Raw genomic sequence first — 18,295 nt, forward strand, 5'->3', positions numbered from 1 at the left:
GCAAAATTGCAATAGCTGAATAACTGCTGTACTAAAGTTAATACATTTTTGCAAAATAATTGTATTCATTCATGAAAACAAGAGGCAACTCATATGTGCGACAGTGGCCTCTGACTTAATCCTCTGAGAGGGGGGGACAAAAGGCTCCAAACAAAAACCACCTGCTTCTTACAAGCTTGCTTTTCCCTTGGGGTATTCACAATTCAGATCTAAACTGAGCCTCTAAGAATGGTCGTCACGCATGACTTAGATTATTTTTTTTTTCAGTTTGATCTCAAATAATGTTGGCAGCAATAAAACACTGATTTCTTCCTCTCATTTGGTCAGATGAGATAGCCTAATACTGCAACACTGGCCAACATTTAGGTACACTGAATTATTCTAATTAATATAGATATTTTCTTAATGAAAACACACAATATCTAATATATCCTTTCTCTTCTTCATAGATTTTACCATTTTAAATAGGGTGCATCATCCAGCCACCTTGAACTGTGTGTACACATCAGAAGAGGATCAGTTGAAAAGGAGGGGGAAATTGACATTTGACCCGAATAAACAGCACATCAATTGTAATTTATTCTGCAGCAGGCCATACAGACTGGAAAGGTCATTTCCGTGACATCAGTAAATCAATAGAGCATCTATGGGTTGGTTTCACAGACACTGGTTAAGCCGAGTCTTGGAGTCGGTAGCGGTTTCCATGGTGAATCTCTGTTCACAAATATTTTGTGTAGGACAAGGCTTAATCTGTGTCCGGGAAACCGGCCCTTGGTGTCTCAACTGCTGAAAAAAGGTAACATTTTTTGTTGTTGTTGCCTAAAAGCCAAAATGGCACAAAGCAATCTGACAAAAGAGTTAACACTATTGCTGTCAATTAGGCTAAGTTTGAACATATGTACCACTGTGGGGTGAGAGTAAAAGCTCTAATGAGTGGAACAGTTAGCATCCCACTGCAGGCTGAACTCATCAGGAAATGGCACACAGCCACCCAACCATCATGTTTTAGTCATTTTATTTAGACATCCCAAATAGAAGGCAAATAAAACATTGCGCATGTTTACGTAATTTGACAAACATACATTTAAAAAAAATGTAGGAATGTTTTACCTTTCTGCTAATCAGAAAGTCTTTATATACAAAATTACCGCTGTTAATGTTCTAATACAAAAGATTATCTTTCACATGTCTAGTATTTTAACTACCACATCCTCAGAACTAAAATTGTTTTGTACAAAGATATACATTCAACTGCCTTAACAGGTGTCCCAAAAATGTCCAAATCATTTTTTCATTTCTTTCGTTAAAAATGCTGAAATGTTCAATTCAAAATATTCACTTAGTTGCATCTCATAATTGTATAAAATTTGGCAAGCAGAATAGGCAATTACAGTGCATCTACTCAATGCATAAGAAAACACTTATTGGACTTTCTTTGAAAAAACTCAGAGGGAAATACAACTCACATGCATCATGTGTGTGTGTTCTTTCAGGACAGAGTATACTATACCTCACACAGCACAAAAACCTTGCAAAGGTGATAAGGCATTCACCAAAGAAAACTGTTAGAGAGAACATCCTTAGGTTTAGCCAAGTAAGAAGCCTTATCTAGTAATCTATGGGTCTTAACAGCCATAATGTCAGAGATGTGCTGCCCAGGACATGCTGGCCTGACTTGCCTAAATCCTGGCCTTCCTTCGGCTGCAGCAACACTACAACATGATCTAGTAATTCATTATTTTCATAACCTTCTCAGAAATCATTAGTGTTTTGTTCTTCATACATCAGTCACCTCATCCATAAATCACCATGACACAGGCGGAGACTGAAATGGATTACAAGATTATTCAAATGGATGGCTATGTTAACAAAAATAACAGTTCTTGAATCCCTAGTCTTTGAAGGACTTCTACTTTTTTCTTTTAACAAACAAAGATATATGGCCAGTTAAATATTACAAAGTAACATGGGAAAGACCAGGATTAAGTTAGACATGTATTCAATTAAAACCTAAAATAAAGTTGACTGGGCTACTCTCAGCGAGTTTCCTGAGCAGAAGGTCCAAACTTTTGGGGTCCTCAAAAACAAAATTATAAAAAGGTTCTAAAATATTTCTAACAAAACTAATCTGTCACCAACATGATAATAATAGTTTAAGAAATAAACATTGGTGAACTTCAGGACCATTCCCCCAATGGCATTTGTAAGCCACTAGATGGCCCTGTTATTATGTAGGCTGGTTACCTAACACTCCAATTTCATCTTTGATAATACTGCTGTTTAGTTACACATGGGATATGCTTTCAGTGCAAGACTCGTTCCTTTCTCAGTTTGTATAAAACAATTGACATCAACTGATGACCAAATAAAAGAAATACACCTCTGCCATCCCTAGTAAAGAGAAAAATAACTATCCTAATTTTACATATTTAACAGTCAACAGGGACAATGTCCAGATATCCACTTCAACAAAATACAGAATAAATTGTTGACGGTGATAATACATTAACATGACAACTGTACAAGTTAGTCAATGTACCTCAAGAGCATACATCCAATTTGAAAAACAAAGTTACACAGATGTGAAAAAAAAGAATAACCTTCCGTCCAAATGGAAGTCTTTGTCCCTTTTGTTGAACTCATCTCCTAAAAACATTAAATACGGATTAGCAGGCTATAGATAAAACATAACACATTGTCTTTGCAAGATAACTTGTGGAACAATAAAACCAACAATTCATACTTATTGCATTAGTCCTTTTAAAATGTTGTATTTTTTTTTTCCATTGCAAAGGTATGGGTGTTTACGTGAGGCTTGAGAGTCCTCCCCTCTTGTTAATCCTACCCTGACTGGAATGTTGACATCACTGTTTAACACTATCCCACTCACTACATCTAGGTTTGACGTCCTTCAGATAATAGACAAAACCCTATCTAACGTCTACACAACTGTTCTGGTTCTCTCGTCTGTGATGTAACATTGGTTGGGGTGGAGCCACGTGACAGGGTAGTTCTCTCCACTGCACGGCACAAGTAAGCTAAACGTTCATTTCCATGTCTGAGGAAGGGTCAGGGGCCAGAGGGCTGGGGAAAGATGGTTCATTTTTCTCCTTCTCTCCATCTCCTTTTGTTTTTACCAGGGTGGGGACGAAGGCAGGACCTGGGACAGAAAAGACATACTCTCCATGGATCTCATGGCGATGTTGAGGGGCCCGGACATTGTCATGGACATGGGGGTGCTGATGGCCAGAGGGTGGGCGATATTCATGTGTGCCGTGGTAGGGATGTTGACCGAGGCGATGTTGACGGGCCCAGTGATGGTGACTGGGTGTTGGAGGCTGACGTTAACTGTATTGGTGGAAATGTTCATTTGCGCCGCTATTGTGACAGGGTTGTTGATGGAGTTGCCCCGGTTCATCGTGGTGGTGATGGAGGCTGTTACAGGTGTGGCTGAGGCAGAGTTGTGAATGTCATTACTATCTAGAGAACAGGGGATAGAGGATATAGCATTAAAGATGTTGTCCTTTCCTTCACTGCTAAACCAATCGAACAAATAGCTTTACACTCTGATAGTTATTGGTTATTCTCCGTCATTAAGCAGAGGGAGGAATGCTCTCCATTCACTGCAAAAAAAATGATCTCCACACTCAAATGTATGCGAAATAGTCCAGAGATTATTTTTGCAGTATATGCAGTCAGCATTCCTCTCCATCTTTACTGCTACTGCAGCACACTGACTGAACTATAATAACCTTTATATTAATAACCATTAACCATTTTAAATGCGGCAAATACATGCTCTTCTAAAACAAATACCGAAGCAGGTAATCACGTATAGGCAAAACAAAAAAATGACTTAGTCATTCTTGCTGTGCAAAGTATAATAAAACAGTTTTAAAATTAGAACAGAAATCTCCAAGACAACATTTCCAGGGATGCAATGATGATGCCATGTTTGGAAACGAAGTGGCACACTGGCATAAGTTTACCAACAGCCTAACATCTTGTATTTATGCTTGCCTTTTACTTGTGTGTGATGTGACTGTGTATTATTGGGAGGAGGGGGGGGGGTTAGATTCACACAATGCTATGTTATCATTACCTTTTCGTCCCCCTGAGGAGTTCCACTGCCAGTCCCCTATTCAGAAATACAGACACACAGGGGTTATAATGGACTGTCTGCAGGCCAGCCAAGGCTGCTCCGCTAGGACGCCTCTCAGTGCACTCTACAGGCCCCACTTCAGGTGGGTACACACTACCCGGCTTGCTAGTCCCCAGGGGGAGGAGGGAATGGGCCATACGTTTACTGTGGTGACAAAAAATATCCTACTTGTAGTGTTCTCTGTGCTGTATGTGGCAGTGCTCATTCAGGTGGCAGCTAACGCAGAGTGAATACACAACACAGCAGTGAATCTTTCCTTTCAGTGGCCAGGGAAAGACCTTGTTGCGTCTTCTGTCTATGTGTTACTGAAAGAGGAAACTTAGAAATGTTGATTAGGTGGCCTGAGCTTTCTTATTGACTACACCTCTGAGCAGTGATCCATGTGTAATGTGTTATGATGCAGTGTTCTCTGGATGGGAAGAGATGAACAGGGTTGTACATGTTCCACAGGAGAATCACAAAAACACGTTGGCTAACGGCCTGAATCACCACAAGTCCAATACAGCACTTTCACAAATGGAAATTCACAGATGAATAAACAAAAACAGGAAATACAGACAGTAATAGCACGAAGGCTGAGGAAGAAGCCAGTTATTATTATGCATTATACATTTATAGTATATTTAAACGGTTACAGTGCCAGTGACTTTTCTGAATTATTTACTGAACAGTAATACAAAGTAATCGAGTCCATACCACCAAATATATATCAATAACACTAATGAGAAAGACTAATGGAAGAGCAATACTCTGAGAAAAACCCTGCCCCCCCCTTCTAATTATCTTGCAAGCCACACAAATCAATTGAGTGGAGGAGCTGTAAGTTTGCTGTGGTTGGATCAGATATCATTGTCTATGTTCCACTTCTCTCTGATCCAACACGAGCCAATTGCTGAAAGCGCTTTAAATTTAGAACATATTTCTGCCACAGGCCATTCACTTCTGTCAACGAGAATACATGTCATCAGATGACATACCTCAAGCAGAAGACCCACAAAAAACAGCACAGCATATACATCTCTCCACTCAGACAAACATCCAATTCATGTTTAAAAACAGAATGGTACTCAAGGGAATTGGGGCAAAATGTAACCAGCGAAGACATGGTAATGCCCATCATGGACAATGTACGGTGGGACTTTCCATGTCCTGAAGTGCTACTCTAACTACACAGAGAATGAAACCTGCCTAAGGATGAAGTCAGCACCAATCAATCAGATGATATTTTCACAGTCATGTGAGGTTTGCCCAGAGACTGGCCTCTGGCACACTGTCTTGGTATGGAGTAAAAGACAACTTCTAGGAGAATGTCAGTTATGGATTGAGGAGTGTGAATGTTCAAAGTGTGTACAAAATAATTAAGTAAAATTACTTAAAAGGGCTTCAAATGTTGTCATTTTAAAACAGTTTCTCACCTTTTTTAATTTTTTTATTAGGAATCCTGAAAGGATTTTATTTGAGTTGGGAGGGGGGGCAGTGGTTGGTGAGATACGACTGACGTAACATACCTTTGTTACAGGAGTTAAAGTTGGTCTGGCCGTGTGTCTTTAGATGGCTGGTGATGTAGGCTGCGCTCAGCATCTTGCCGCAGATGTTGCAGGTGACCTTCCCTTCATGTCGGATCATGTGGGAGCGCAGTCTGTCTTTGGTGGCGAAGGCAGAAGTACAAGCCTGGGAGAGGACAGGACAGGGTCAGAAGGTCAGGCCAGAGGCACACTACTATTCATAGGGCCACACAGCTTTGTGCTCCAGCTCGGTGCCAAGTGCAGCCTGGATGGAACATGTCCAACTTTAAAGGCTTATAGATAGTCATAAGTCTCTACTGGGGCCACAGGGCATACTGCAGTGTGGTGTTGTGGACAGACTGCCATTACAACACTATGACTAATGGGCTCATTTTAAAGACACTAGTCTAGCATAGGAAACAATTACTGTCCGTGCCGGCAGAAAGGAAAGTGCAAAGTGGGAGAATTGATGCTAGACGACAGACATGCAGCTCAAGTTGTCAATAATGAGCTGCTGACAAGTGGTCCTAATGAGGCCACACAGTACAGTTCTAGCTCTCTTACCGTTACTTGACATTTGAATGGTCTTTCTGAGGAGTGGACATGCTTCACGTGGCAGCTCAGGTGGTCTGGCCTGGAGGAGAGAAGATAAGAAAAGTTACAATCTTGCTGTAGAATATTAATGGACACACCACACACTGTACTTTTGACCTTTTCCAGTGAGACTCAAATGTTCACTCATCGCAGCACCCAGAGGTACCATTAGTTAGTTTGACTGAAAACCTGGACTACAGCAGACAGGCTGGGAGCTAAATCATTTCATCACCGATGATGGTGTGGAGAACTAACACAGGCAGCTAGGCCAAAGCAAAACACTCACACTGGTAGTGGTTTTGTTACAAAGGAGATGAGTCAATTTGAATATTTTCATGAGTGCTGTGAACCGGAATGGCTGTTCTCTTGTTTCACTGTTAACTGAGGAGGACAGCAGCTTCCAGACAGACAGAGTGCCTGCAGAACTGCCAGTGACTCAGAGTTGCGTTATTCTGCCAGCCGGCCTCTCACTTTTCAGTGTCCCGATAAACCTCTGCGTCACTGTGTTGGAACCAAGCCGAGCTCTGAGATTATAGTTTGGACAGAGAGCATAATGTTTACATCAGTTTGAGACGCTGGAATATTCACTCACACCAAACTTCTGCTGTTATTTGAACAACTAACAAGCTGTAAGAGCTCTTTGCTTCTTGGCTTTTCAATGGTTATTTGTAATTTTGCCATTACTCATGCCAATGAATTGCACATATGACTAATGATGCATAACTGGAAGTAGTGAGTGGGTGTTGCCGTAAATGTTGAATGAGGCCATCTTACAAGGCCACTGTTAGCTTTGCTTGGAAAGACCGGAATGCTCAGTCATTCCAGGTGGCTCAGACTTAAAACAATCAGGGCCCTGTAAGCAGCAACACTGGAGCAGAGTGGGAAAACTAGGTGCGAGTTAAAGGAAATCCCAGGCTGCTGCCTCCCAGGCTGCTGCCTCCCAGGCCAGTTTTAATGGCATTCCCTGGGGAAAGGGAAGTGGTGACAAGCTGGCGGGAACCACAGCTTCCCCCAGCCTTTCTCCTCTCCTTTGCCTGTCCTCGCAAGAGGGAACTCTCTGGGACACTGAAGTTGAACTGCTCTCTAAAAGCGCAACTGTTTAAACATGCTGGGGACCACAAAGGCACTGAGTCAAGATTATTCAACACTACTATAAATCCGTGAGCCTGAGGGCAGCTGCCAATGGGACATGTAGAATGTCACATTGAACAACAGATGGTCATACACTCCATCTCAGTGCTCGTCTAACACCATATAGAAATTGTAGACTAATAGCCATGTACTAACAGGATCAAACTTGGTTGATGTTGGAGTTGAAATGGGTTTGTAATAAATAGCAAGCACTTTTATTTGAAATATAAAACAGCTAGCCAGGGTTTGTGACGGTGCATGGCTGGAGCCTACCTGGAGAAGCCTTTCCCACACACGGAGCAGACGTATGGCTTGTGGACTCCACCGTCGTGTGAGCGCACATGGTATGTCATGCGGTCCTTCCTCTTGAAGCGCTGTTGGCAGATGGGGCACTGGAAGGGCTTCTCGTCCGAATGGGACAGCTTGTGACGGTTCAGGTGGTAGACGTCTCGGAAGGCCTTGCCACACATCTCACAGCCATGGTTCTTCTTCACAGGCTTGGCAGGCTTCTTGGGCTGGCTCTGCTGCGGCACGTTGATCATAGAGGCTGGAGACATGATGCTGGAGGCTGAGGACACGGAGGTGGTGGCCGTGGTGAGGATGCCTGCGATGGTGGAGATGTAGGAGGGCTGCCCACTGTTCTCCCTGGGCAGGCTGGAGATGAAGGGCACCATGGTGGGGGCTGTCTGAGCCGTCTTCTTGGGCCGCGACACCATCTTGATGCCCGTGTGGCAGGACTCGTGGCGCCGCAGGTGGTAGCTGTCACGGAAGGCCTTGTTGCAGTAGCCGCAGATGAAGGGCGTCTTGCTCTTGTGCTCCTTCTTCACCACGGGCATGGGTCCCCTGCCGCCACCTGCCCCGCTGGCCACGTTGTCTTTGAGGAGCTCTGCGGCGCTGGTGGGGGGTTTCTGGTCCAGGGGGATGGGCATCACAGGCTTCTGGTCCACCGGCTCATTCCCAGAGTTGAGCAGCGGCAGCAGGCTGTTCTGGGCCACCTGGTGCTGGTGGTGGAGGGCTTCATTGGCCTGCTGTAGAGACACAGCACAGCAAGGTTAAACACTGGTCAACAACATACAGTGCATTCGGAAAGTAGTCAGACCCCTTGACTTGTTCCACATTTTGTTACGCAACAGCCTTACTCTAAAATTGATTATATTGTCGCCCCCCTCATCAATCTACACACAATACACGATAATAACAAAACAAAAACAGGTTTTTAGAAACGTTGAAAATATGTAAATGTTATATTTCAGTTTTATTTTTAATATAAGTACTCAGACCCTTTACTAAATACTTTGTTGAAGCACCTTTGGCAGCGATTACAGCATTGAGTCTTCTTGAGTATGACACTACAAGCTTTGCACACCTGTATTTGGGGAGTTTATCCCATTCTTCTCTGCAGATCCTCTCAAGCTCTGTCAGGTTGGATGGGGAGTGTCGCAGCACAGCTATTTTCAGGTCTCTCCAGAGATGTTCGATCGAGTTCAAGTCCGGGCTCTGGCTCGGCCACTCAAGGACATTCAGAGACTTGTCCCGAAAGCCACTCCTGCGCTGTTTCGGCTGTGTGCTTAGGGTTGTTGTCCTGTTGGAAGGTGAACATTTGCCCCACTCCGAGGTCCTTAGCACTCCGAAGCAGGTTTTCATCAAGGATCTCTTTGTACTTTGCTCCATTAATCTTTCCCTCAATCCTGACTAGTCTCCCAGTCCCTGCCGCTGAAAAACATCCCCACAGCATGATGCTGCCACCAGGTTTCCTCCAGACGAGAGGCCTGGCTTTCAGGCCAAAGAGTTTAATCTTGGTTTCATCAGACCAGAGAATCTTGTTTGTCATGGTCTAAGAGACCTTTAGGTGCCTTTTGTCAAACTCCAAGCGGGCTGTCATGTGCCTTTTACTAAGTGTCTTCTGTCTGGCCACTACCATAAAGGCCTGATTGATGGAGTGCTGCAGGGATGGTTGTCCTTCTGGAAGGTTCTCCCATTTCCACAGAGAGCGACCATCAGCTTCTTGGTTACCTCCCTGACCAAGGCCCTTCTCCGATTGCTCAGTTTGGCCGGGCGGCCAGCTCTAGGAAGAGTCTCGGTGGTTCCAAACATCTTCCATTTAAGAATGATGGAGGTCACTGTGTTCTTGGGGATCTTCAAGGCTGCAGACATTTTTTGGTACCTTTCCCCAGATCGATGTTTAGACACAATCTTTTCTCTGAGCTCTTCAGACAATTCCCTTGACCTCATGGCTGGGTTTTTGCTCTGACATGCACTGTCAACTGTGGTTAGAGCGCTGGGCCAGTAAACCGAAAGGTTGCTAGATCAAATCCCCGAGTTGACAAGGTAAAAATCTGTCGTTCTGCCCCTGAACAAGGTAGTTAACCCACTGTTCCTAGGCCATCATTGTAAGAGTAGAACTACAGGTTGAAACTACCATGAGCCTTCCTCGCTCTGCCTGCTACAGGCTTGTTATAAGAGAGAGCACTGAAAGGTCAGCCAAATGTACCTCACATCCTTGTAGCTCTGCCTTTCTCCTTTATGTAACCCGGCACTTTTTGGAGATTAGCCTATGTCTTGACATTCCTCCTTTATATAACCGCTCTTGCAGTGAGAAAATAGTTTGGGAGGAAATTAATTTAGCATTAGGCTCTTTGTGTTGTTTTACTGGATCACACAGCCTACTGGGAATAGCCTAATCTGGGAGCCATTCACATGCAACAACTAGGCCTATTGAGAACAGCTTAATCTCACTGCCATTCACAGGCCACATTTTAAAATGCTCCGGTGCTGCTAGGAAGGCTTTGCTTTGATGACTTGTCCGCCTCAAGCATGAAACACACAGAGAATCTCACTGCCGATAGACTGCCGATAGTTACTTATCACAGTGGGAGGCCGTTCCTTCTCTTGATAAAACAAATGTGATACCTACTGCGTGCCGATCCGGTAGCGACGAACCTACAATCGCAAAGCTAGTCAGTGGACGTCCGGACATCCACAAATGAGCCAGTCACACTTCATATGCAATGTAGGCTATGGGATGGTAGCTAGCTAAATGCACAACACCAAATAGTTCCTCCAAGCTAGCTAACCACTGTAGCTAGCTAGTATTGACATAATTAAATCACAATGGATTAGCTATTTTCCATGAAGCTGCTGCCTGTGTTAGCTTCCGAGTTAGTGCAGTGTCCTTAGCTAGCTATGTTATGCTAGTTAGCAAGGATGCTAAAGTTAGATAGCTAGCTAAACCATTGGCTTTGGGCTGGCACTATGGGATTATGGAGAGTGAATTAAATAACTATCTAGCAAAATGAATTGGCTATCTAGTTGTGACCTTTCGGCTAGTATCAACATGGGCTTTCTACAAAATAGCAACATTGGTCTAGATTCCAAGCTATCTGCGCTATAGGCAATGCACAGGGATATGCATTGCCAAACAACGCTACTGCCACTTTCTGGTTTGGAGTATTTCAAAAAAGGCGAGTTCCAAGGTCTTTGCGGTATGAACATCAAATGTGAAATAAAAACATAAAACTGCCGACACTGTTCAGATGTGCTAAGTACTGTACAGGCAGGCAAACGTTCGACAATCGTAGCGTTGTGTCTGAGCTTTTAGCCTTGGGCCCAGTAGTTACATGTGTTTACACAACACATGGAGATTTAACACTGGCTCTGAGCGGTGCCCTTCCTGAAGTGATTTCACAGCTCTTCCACTGAATTGACGCTGCAAAGAGTTGGAGAGTGAAAGCGCGGCTGCCTGCCGGTATGATTGCGAGGCGAAAGCCACTGCATCTGAAGCCACACCGAAATAGACAGTGAGTCATTCTGGGCGCATGCGTGGCAGAGTAGACCACGGGGGCCAGAACAGAGCAGTGGGCAGACTGAAAGTATATCAGCGGGGGTTCTAGTCAGCACTTCCGCCCCTCTGCTGAATGACATGCAAGAGAGACAGCCGAACAACACAACAAAGACAACCAGAGGAAATGTACTGGAAGATCTGAAAACATTCAGCCAGATAATCGTCACAATAACCCTTTAGTCTAAAACCACACTGACTGGGAAAATCATTTGCTAAAACCCCACTGTAAGTAGTTGCTAGGCTCTATAGACTTCCAAATCCCATATAAAGAATCATCTTTGTGCCGAGCCACAAGTATTGACGTTTGGGGTATCTATTTGACGAATCACGCAAAAAAAAAGCAGGGTCAATGACTGTGGGTGTTTTACAGGGACAAAAATAGGCCCTGGCTGTGTCATTAGTGAGGAGGCACACAAACAGCCTGCTGCTGCTGAGGAATCTAAATCTGCTATATGAAAAATGATCCTGTCATGGTGGTGCGCATTCGTCATGTGTGCAAAAGTAGTCTGCCAAAAAAGAGACAGGCTGGGAAGAATCCAGCTTAGTGCCCCCAGCATCAGCCTGTGCATGAGCTTAGCTAAACAAGGTGCTCCCCTGGTTAGCTAGTAGCGCAACATTACAATGGACTTCATTCCAAATGTGTCCCTAAAACATGAACAAAAAAAACTATAGAATTAACAGAAATGCAGTGGTGTAAAGTACGTAAAACTTGTCGTTTTTTGCAGTATCTGTACTTTACGATTTCAGACAACTTTTACTTTACTACATTCCTAAAGAAAAGTATGTACTTTTCACTCCATACATTTTCCCGATACCCAAAAGTACTCATTACATTTTGAATGCTTAGTAAGACAATAAAATGATCTAATTCACACACTCAAAAGAACATCCCTGGTCATCCCTTCAGCCTCTTCTGGAGCGTGCCCATGGCTATCCATAAATGTTAAAAAAGTACAAAAAATTGCCATCTGGTTTGCTTAATATTGAAATGATCTATACTTTTACTTTTGATACTTAAATATATTTAAAACCAAATACTTTTTTACTTTTACTCAAGTAGTATTTTACTAGGTGACTTTTACTTGAGCAATTTTCTATTTTTAGGTAGAGTATGGCAATTGGGTACTTTTTCCCCACCACTGCAGAAATGTGTGCGTTAGACACAGTCCACCCACTCTCTTCCTCAGCAGTGTGACTGCGTGGGCCCTGGGCTGTGCAGGTTAAGCCCCGTCTCCGTAGCCACACGTCAGGAAACAGAGGAGAGCCACCAGGTACGGGCGAGAGCCACAGGATGCCTCCATGTCTAACCGCAGTGGTGAATCTATGCCATATTACACTGAATACACTAAGTGAAACCTGCCATCCACATAAAGAACCAGATTCAGCCACCACCCAAAGCAGCCCAATTAGAGGAGCTGGCAGAGAGGGGAGAGGCCTTAATGTGTTGTTGCTAAATCAGTCAGTTTCAAGAGTACATAGTTGTGCTGCACAGCAGACAGAGCAGAGGTCCCCCGCTGTGGGAGAAGGTTAGTGACGTCAAAGCGGGAAGCTACCCGACTGACATTAATAAATAAATCACGCAGCGCTGGAATACGTTGTCTGCTTGTCTCCTCCTTGGCTTCAGCGCAGACTAAACAGCCCTCTAGATCAGGGCTTAGCACTACACTTCAGGGGAGCACAGACACCGCACCAGACAGACAGGGATGTTTTTAGGAAAAGGATGTGACTGGGGATCCTCCGACTGTGGCAGAACTGTGTCTGCTTACAGACCCACAATGTCCTGGAAAAAAATGTATAATGTTTATCATAATTTAACATGTTTATCTAGCTAAATATACTAGGCTATGAGAAATGTGACCCTCAGGTGATCTATCATTAAATTATGCAGAACGTAGGTCAATGTATTCTCATCTAGCGTAGTTCAAACAGTCATGTGATGCTAGCCAGTGTGATGTCTGCAGAGCTGATAGGCCTGGCTGGGTGGATTTAACATCCAGCTCTAAAACATAATCGGCAGAATGGCACTAGGGCTGCTGTGCACAAAGAGAGCCAAGCATGCCTGCTAAGGGTCATTATTGCTGTTCATTGGAGCTTCTTAAATTGGGGAGGAGGACCCCACAAATAGTGACCGTTATATTTAGTAGGTCTGGGAATTGCCAGGGACCTCACGATACGATATTGTCACAATACTTAGGTGCCAATATGATTATGTATTTTGATTCTCGCTATCACGATTCAATTACTGACATTTAATTGCAATTTCATGTTCCAAACATATTGCTTATGCCATGTCTGCTGCAGAGAGAAGAGAAAGCATGAGAATATGAGTTGATCAGTCAATGAAATAAAAAAGTGCTGAAAACATGTTGACTCACTATTTAAAAAGAAGCTGGAGAATAAGCTTTGGGATGAAATATAACATCTTTTGGTGCCAACTTTGTTTATTTATGAATTATTTTGCAAAAAAAATCTCTCAGTTCCCCCCCCATCACTAACATGTAGGCTAGCCTACAACTAGATTGTCATTCATCAGCTTCAGAGCCCAGCTTGGGGGCTACGCACATATCTTGACATCCAGAGATAAAAAACTGTATCCAGTAAAAACTGCTGCCAGGTCCTAGAAAAATGTACATTCATATTGGTCAGGTCACACTGACCATTTCCATCTGAGACCAAAGGCAGGCATAATAGAGTAGGATGGAGAGGCAAAGTCTCCTCATCTGGGTCTTTCTGATGTGGACACTTTATTGAGTTAATAGAAACATGGCCATTTCATCAGATGAAAAATAACTGGAAACAGACAAACACACACACATCCTCACATTGACCAACTGAAATTAAAAGAGGGACGCTGCAATTAAGACAACTGCGTTCTCTTCCGCAAGTACGAAAGGGAAAGGTCAAATACCTGACCCTTCCTTTTCACGTTCAGCCATCCATCGATCCACCCACCAGGGCCAGCCGAGAGGGGGGTTGGAAGAGGGGGAGGAGAAAATAAAAATAAATCCCACATTCTCCTCCTTATTTCATCTGCCCCATTGTGGAAGACAAATCCGGCCAGTGATGCACTCAGTGCTCAACAAGAGGTCTTTGTAAGCACATATTCACCCATTTGGCTCCTCTATTCATGGGCCAGGGTCTGCATTTCTACACACACACACACACACCTCAGCCCAGACGAGCTCTCAGACCCAGGAACTCAGGGAGAACGCCACCGCACCCTCCCGCCCCTATTGTCTGCGCACCTGCTCACACTCACTACCTTCCAGGATTAGTCATCAATATCATGATTTTCTAACCCTCTCTCAGTCTGAACAGGACCCACTGGCCCAGGGGGGGGGGGGCTGTACACTGCAGACAGCAGCAGACACAGCCACTGCTGCTGCAGACAACCTGGCCCCAAGAAAGATGTGCAGGGCCTGCAGCGCATTCACGCTGCTCTGACCATTTTGATACAAATGTGCTCTGAAGGCTGGGGTCACTCCAACGCAAATAACATCAAAATGGAAGGCAGGGAGAATAAGCAACTCTGAAAAGACACTAACAACACTACTGATCGGTGACTGGCTTAGACTTTATTATGTAGCAAACAGTGATTCATTTAATGGTTTATTGACCATTTGCTATAAGAACAATTACATGTGAAATAGGAAATAACATTTTGAAAGTCTTTGTAGCATGGTTGTTCATTTCCTACGCAGCTTTTAGAAAAATAAACAATTTATAGCCATCTGAAGAACATTGATGAATAACCTTAATTTGAGTGCAAATGTATTGCCTTGCCACTGTTTTCAATGTCAGATTAGCTAACAAGTCTGTCCTAAAAACAGAAATGAACATCGTTATTTTTGGAACATTACATCCCAGCCTGGGGTTTTTCCCAGTAGGCTATCACTAATCAGGCAGTTCCAACATTCTACTGTGGGATAAGCTATAGACAACTGGAGGTATTTTACAGCTCTGGTACTAGCAGGACGTAGGTGGAGCAATAAAAAGACCCTAGACGTAGGCTAAACTAGACGAAATGAATACTTGTGGTAGCCTATTCAAGCATTCTCCAGGGACAGATTGAGTCATATAGGAGAGGTTGTTGTGGCCATTCTCATTATCATGCTACCAACATCCTTGGGATCAATGAGTGAGTTAGGGCTCCAGAGGAGAGAGGCGTTTAGCGTGAGTCATACGGACGCAGAAGCCAGCGTCACACAGCCTTTCTGTCAGGAACAAGGCATCCAGTGACAGACGCACCTCTTATTATGCGCTGTTGCAGATGAGTAATGAAGGATTATGTGTACTTTAGCTCTCTGAGAGCACAATAGCCATTGTCAAGCACCACTTTTTTTCATAAAAGTATTTTTCCCCCCTCTGCTCTTGAGTAGTGACAAGTGGTTGATCCCTCTGGCCCTGAGCTGCAACCGTTTGATTAAACGGTGGTTCTGATGAGATGGGCTAAAAGAAATCTACACTGAGACAACAAAGAGTGCTCCTCCATAGGGGTGAAATAATCTGATAGGATCAACGAGTCATCAAGACAACTAAGATAATAATGTTAGGCTAAATAGACAGTATTTTGGTTTCCTGCACTGTCCGCAAAATGAGGAAAAAATTCCTTTAAAATCTCACTGAAAGTGAAAATGAGTCACATGAAATGACAATGATTCATGGCAACTAGCAGTTGCATGGGAGAAATCAGCAAGAGGGCTGCATTTAACATCAACTTTCACCCCATGTGCCACTTCCTAACATCTACCGATCAATGAGGGACTGTTCGCATTAGCATCATCACATCACACAACAACATACTACCCTCAGTAAAATTGCTGCACTGTGCTCAGTATTTGGAGACTGACTGCCACTTAGCCTCAACTTGGCCCTGCACACAGGCTCTGGGCCCACTCCAATTAGCCAGCAACAGCTGCACATTTCCAATACTTTGGGAACAGAACAGAGTTAGCTGTACCAGGGACAATTAGAGCAATCACTTCAAAGCAGAAAGCAGGGCTAAAAAGGGCTTTCCCGTAGAATAAGAATTTTAAACAGTCAAACTATCTGAGCTCCCATTCAAAAAAGAAAGAATCTATTTTTCAAGATGGAGCCATGTACCACTTGGGAGGGGGAGGTGGGGGGAAGAAATCAGGCTGCTCCGATTTCAGACTGTTAAACTGATCCAGTCCTGCTGGGGGCCTAGGCATACTTTTACGAGTGAGGTCAACTCCAAGGAATGTTTATAATATAATGTATAAAACGTGTGTGATACTAATATTATGACGAGGACAATTTCTATTCAGGTTTGAACCAGGTTGCCCAATTGAACACAACCATCATTATTTTTGAATTGCAACATTGTAGGCCCAGCTCTGAGTAGGCCAAATGGATTGAATAGTTTTGTGGTTGTGGAACTTGACATAAAAAGGACTAGCTATGATGACAATTTATTCCAACAGTCCCCAAGGATCCAAATCAGATAAAATACAAGAAGCCAGCTAATGGATAAAATCTTAGCTGCATGAGGTTACCTTGGCCTTCATTTGTTGAAAAACAAACACAATAATCATTCCACTACAACTGTAGGCTAGACCTTTGTTTACCTGCTTGAAAAAACGATTTATCGCTATTATTAATGCCCGGCCCAATAGGCTAGCAGAAATGTGTCCAATTTTATAAACCAAATATGATACGTTGGTGCAGTGATGCTGTAATGCAAATCTGGAAAGAAACGTAGCTTGAATGCAGGCCAAAGACAAAAATAGTAACGTTAACTTAAATATAACCAGCTGGCCATGTTGCATAATATAATGGTTAGTTAGCTAAAACTGAGATAGTTATATGGATTGTAATCTCCTTTTCTCAAACTGAAATAAATCACTGTTTTTATTGTGTGGGCAAATTGAATTCCTTCTATACTCGCGGTCATATAATGTTAGCTAGTAGGTATAACTTAGCTGGCTATTTTGAATCATTGAGGGGGAAGGAAAAACTTAAACGCTGACTGGCGAAAAAGCAACTAAGTAAACGTTAAATCAGTGATCCGAGATCCAATTATTTTAGGAAACAAGCTAACTGGCTAGCCATTGTTTATAAAGTAAAGTTATACCGTCAGACAGAAGGAAAAAAAACGGATCAACGGTTCCGGGCAAATAAAAAAAAAAAAGGCTGGCTGTGGCGTTCTTGGAGCCTGCGAATGATCGATCTATGAATAACGTTTGCTGGCTATGATCTAACAAGCTAACTTACATAACATAAACAAAGCTTTACGTTAGTTAGATAACTAAGCCAACTAATTTGTGTTTTTTTCCATCACCATAGTAATACAGAAAAAGAGAGAAAATAACATTTTTCCAAAACGTCATGCCCAACCTCTCAGCTGGAAGCCTGGATTGATGTACCATTGTTTTGCTTGGATAGCTTTACTTAAAATTATACCTTTGAAAAACGTCAGACTGTAAATGTCTTTAGTTTCCTACAGTTATTCCATCAATGACCTTACTTTTCGGGTATCAAAGTTCACTTACCTGAAATAGAAATGTACTCCAGCTCGGTTCCATTGCAACACCTAAAAAAATCTGCAGGAAACCTACAAGAAACCTACAACAAAGCAGCCAAACATGGCAGCTGCTACAACTTCCTGTAACCCTTGGACTGCTCCACTTTGAAAGCATTTTAGGGCGGGAATAATGGAGTTTTCATAAGAAAGTATATTACTTATTTTCAGCACAACAAAGGTTTCAAATATCATTCATTTACATAACCTAAATATCCAACTTATATTAAGTAGAATATGAAACTGGGTGTTAATATTTCTGGTGTTGGCTACTAAATTTATCAAACACCCCTATGTCTGTGTTTCCCTGATTCTGCAGGGGGCATTCAATAAACAGCAGAGGTAATCAATGGCTCCGCAGATGGCATCATGTAGGAATACTGGGGAGCTTTTCTTCATAAATGTTGACTGATCGTTGAGGAACATTTTGACCTCGGAATCGCATTACCTTACACATAATACAAGCACCATGGTAATACTTTTTGCTTAAACTCGTAATCTCCGTGGAAAAACTACAATAG

At 43.1% G+C, this 18,295-nt stretch overlaps 1 protein-coding gene across 3 annotated transcripts; it reads right to left on the reverse strand.

Moving 5' to 3' along the window:
- Window positions 1-998: 998 nt before the first annotated feature.
- Window positions 999-17,884, reverse strand: LOC106568075 (vascular endothelial zinc finger 1). 3 transcript variants are annotated; one of them, XM_014138081.1, is made up of 6 exons: window positions 17,746-17,884; window positions 7,666-8,420; window positions 6,232-6,301; window positions 5,671-5,833; window positions 4,103-4,138; window positions 999-3,480 (listed from the first exon to the last, which is right to left on the reverse strand). In XM_014138081.1, the coding sequence occupies exons 1-6, from the start codon at window positions 17,776-17,778 to the stop codon at window positions 3,134-3,136; spliced, it is 1,404 nt and encodes a 467-aa protein (XP_013993556.1). In that variant the 5' UTR covers window positions 17,779-17,884; the 3' UTR covers window positions 999-3,133. The 3 variants fall into 3 exon arrangements, with proteins under 3 accessions (XP_013993556.1, XP_013993557.1, XP_013993558.1); XM_014138082.1 differs by lacking the exon at window positions 4,103-4,138; XM_014138083.2 differs by lacking the exons at window positions 999-3,480; window positions 4,103-4,138 and adding an exon at window positions 4,156-4,467.
- Between the last annotated feature and the right edge of the window lie 411 nt (window positions 17,885-18,295).

Source organism: Salmo salar, chromosome ssa13 (assembly GCF_905237065.1).
Source record: "Salmo salar chromosome ssa13, Ssal_v3.1, whole genome shotgun sequence".
NCBI lineage: Eukaryota > Metazoa > Chordata > Actinopteri > Salmoniformes > Salmonidae > Salmo > Salmo salar.

What these genes read in the sequence shown, in the direction of transcription:
- LOC106568075 (XM_014138081.1), bottom strand. Translation starts at nt 17,778, where the DNA reads ATGGAACCGAGCTGGAGTACATTTCTATTTCAG. An exon ending in GGAGTACATTTCTATTTCAG is followed by an intron (nt 8,421 to 17,745) that starts GTAAGTGAACTT and finishes GTGTCTCTACAG; the next exon opens with CAGGCCAATGAAGCCCTCCA. An exon ending in CTTTAACTCCTGTAACAAAG is followed by an intron (nt 4,139 to 5,670) that starts GTATGTTACGTC and finishes ATTTCTGAATAG; the next exon opens with GGGACTGGCAGTGGAACTCC.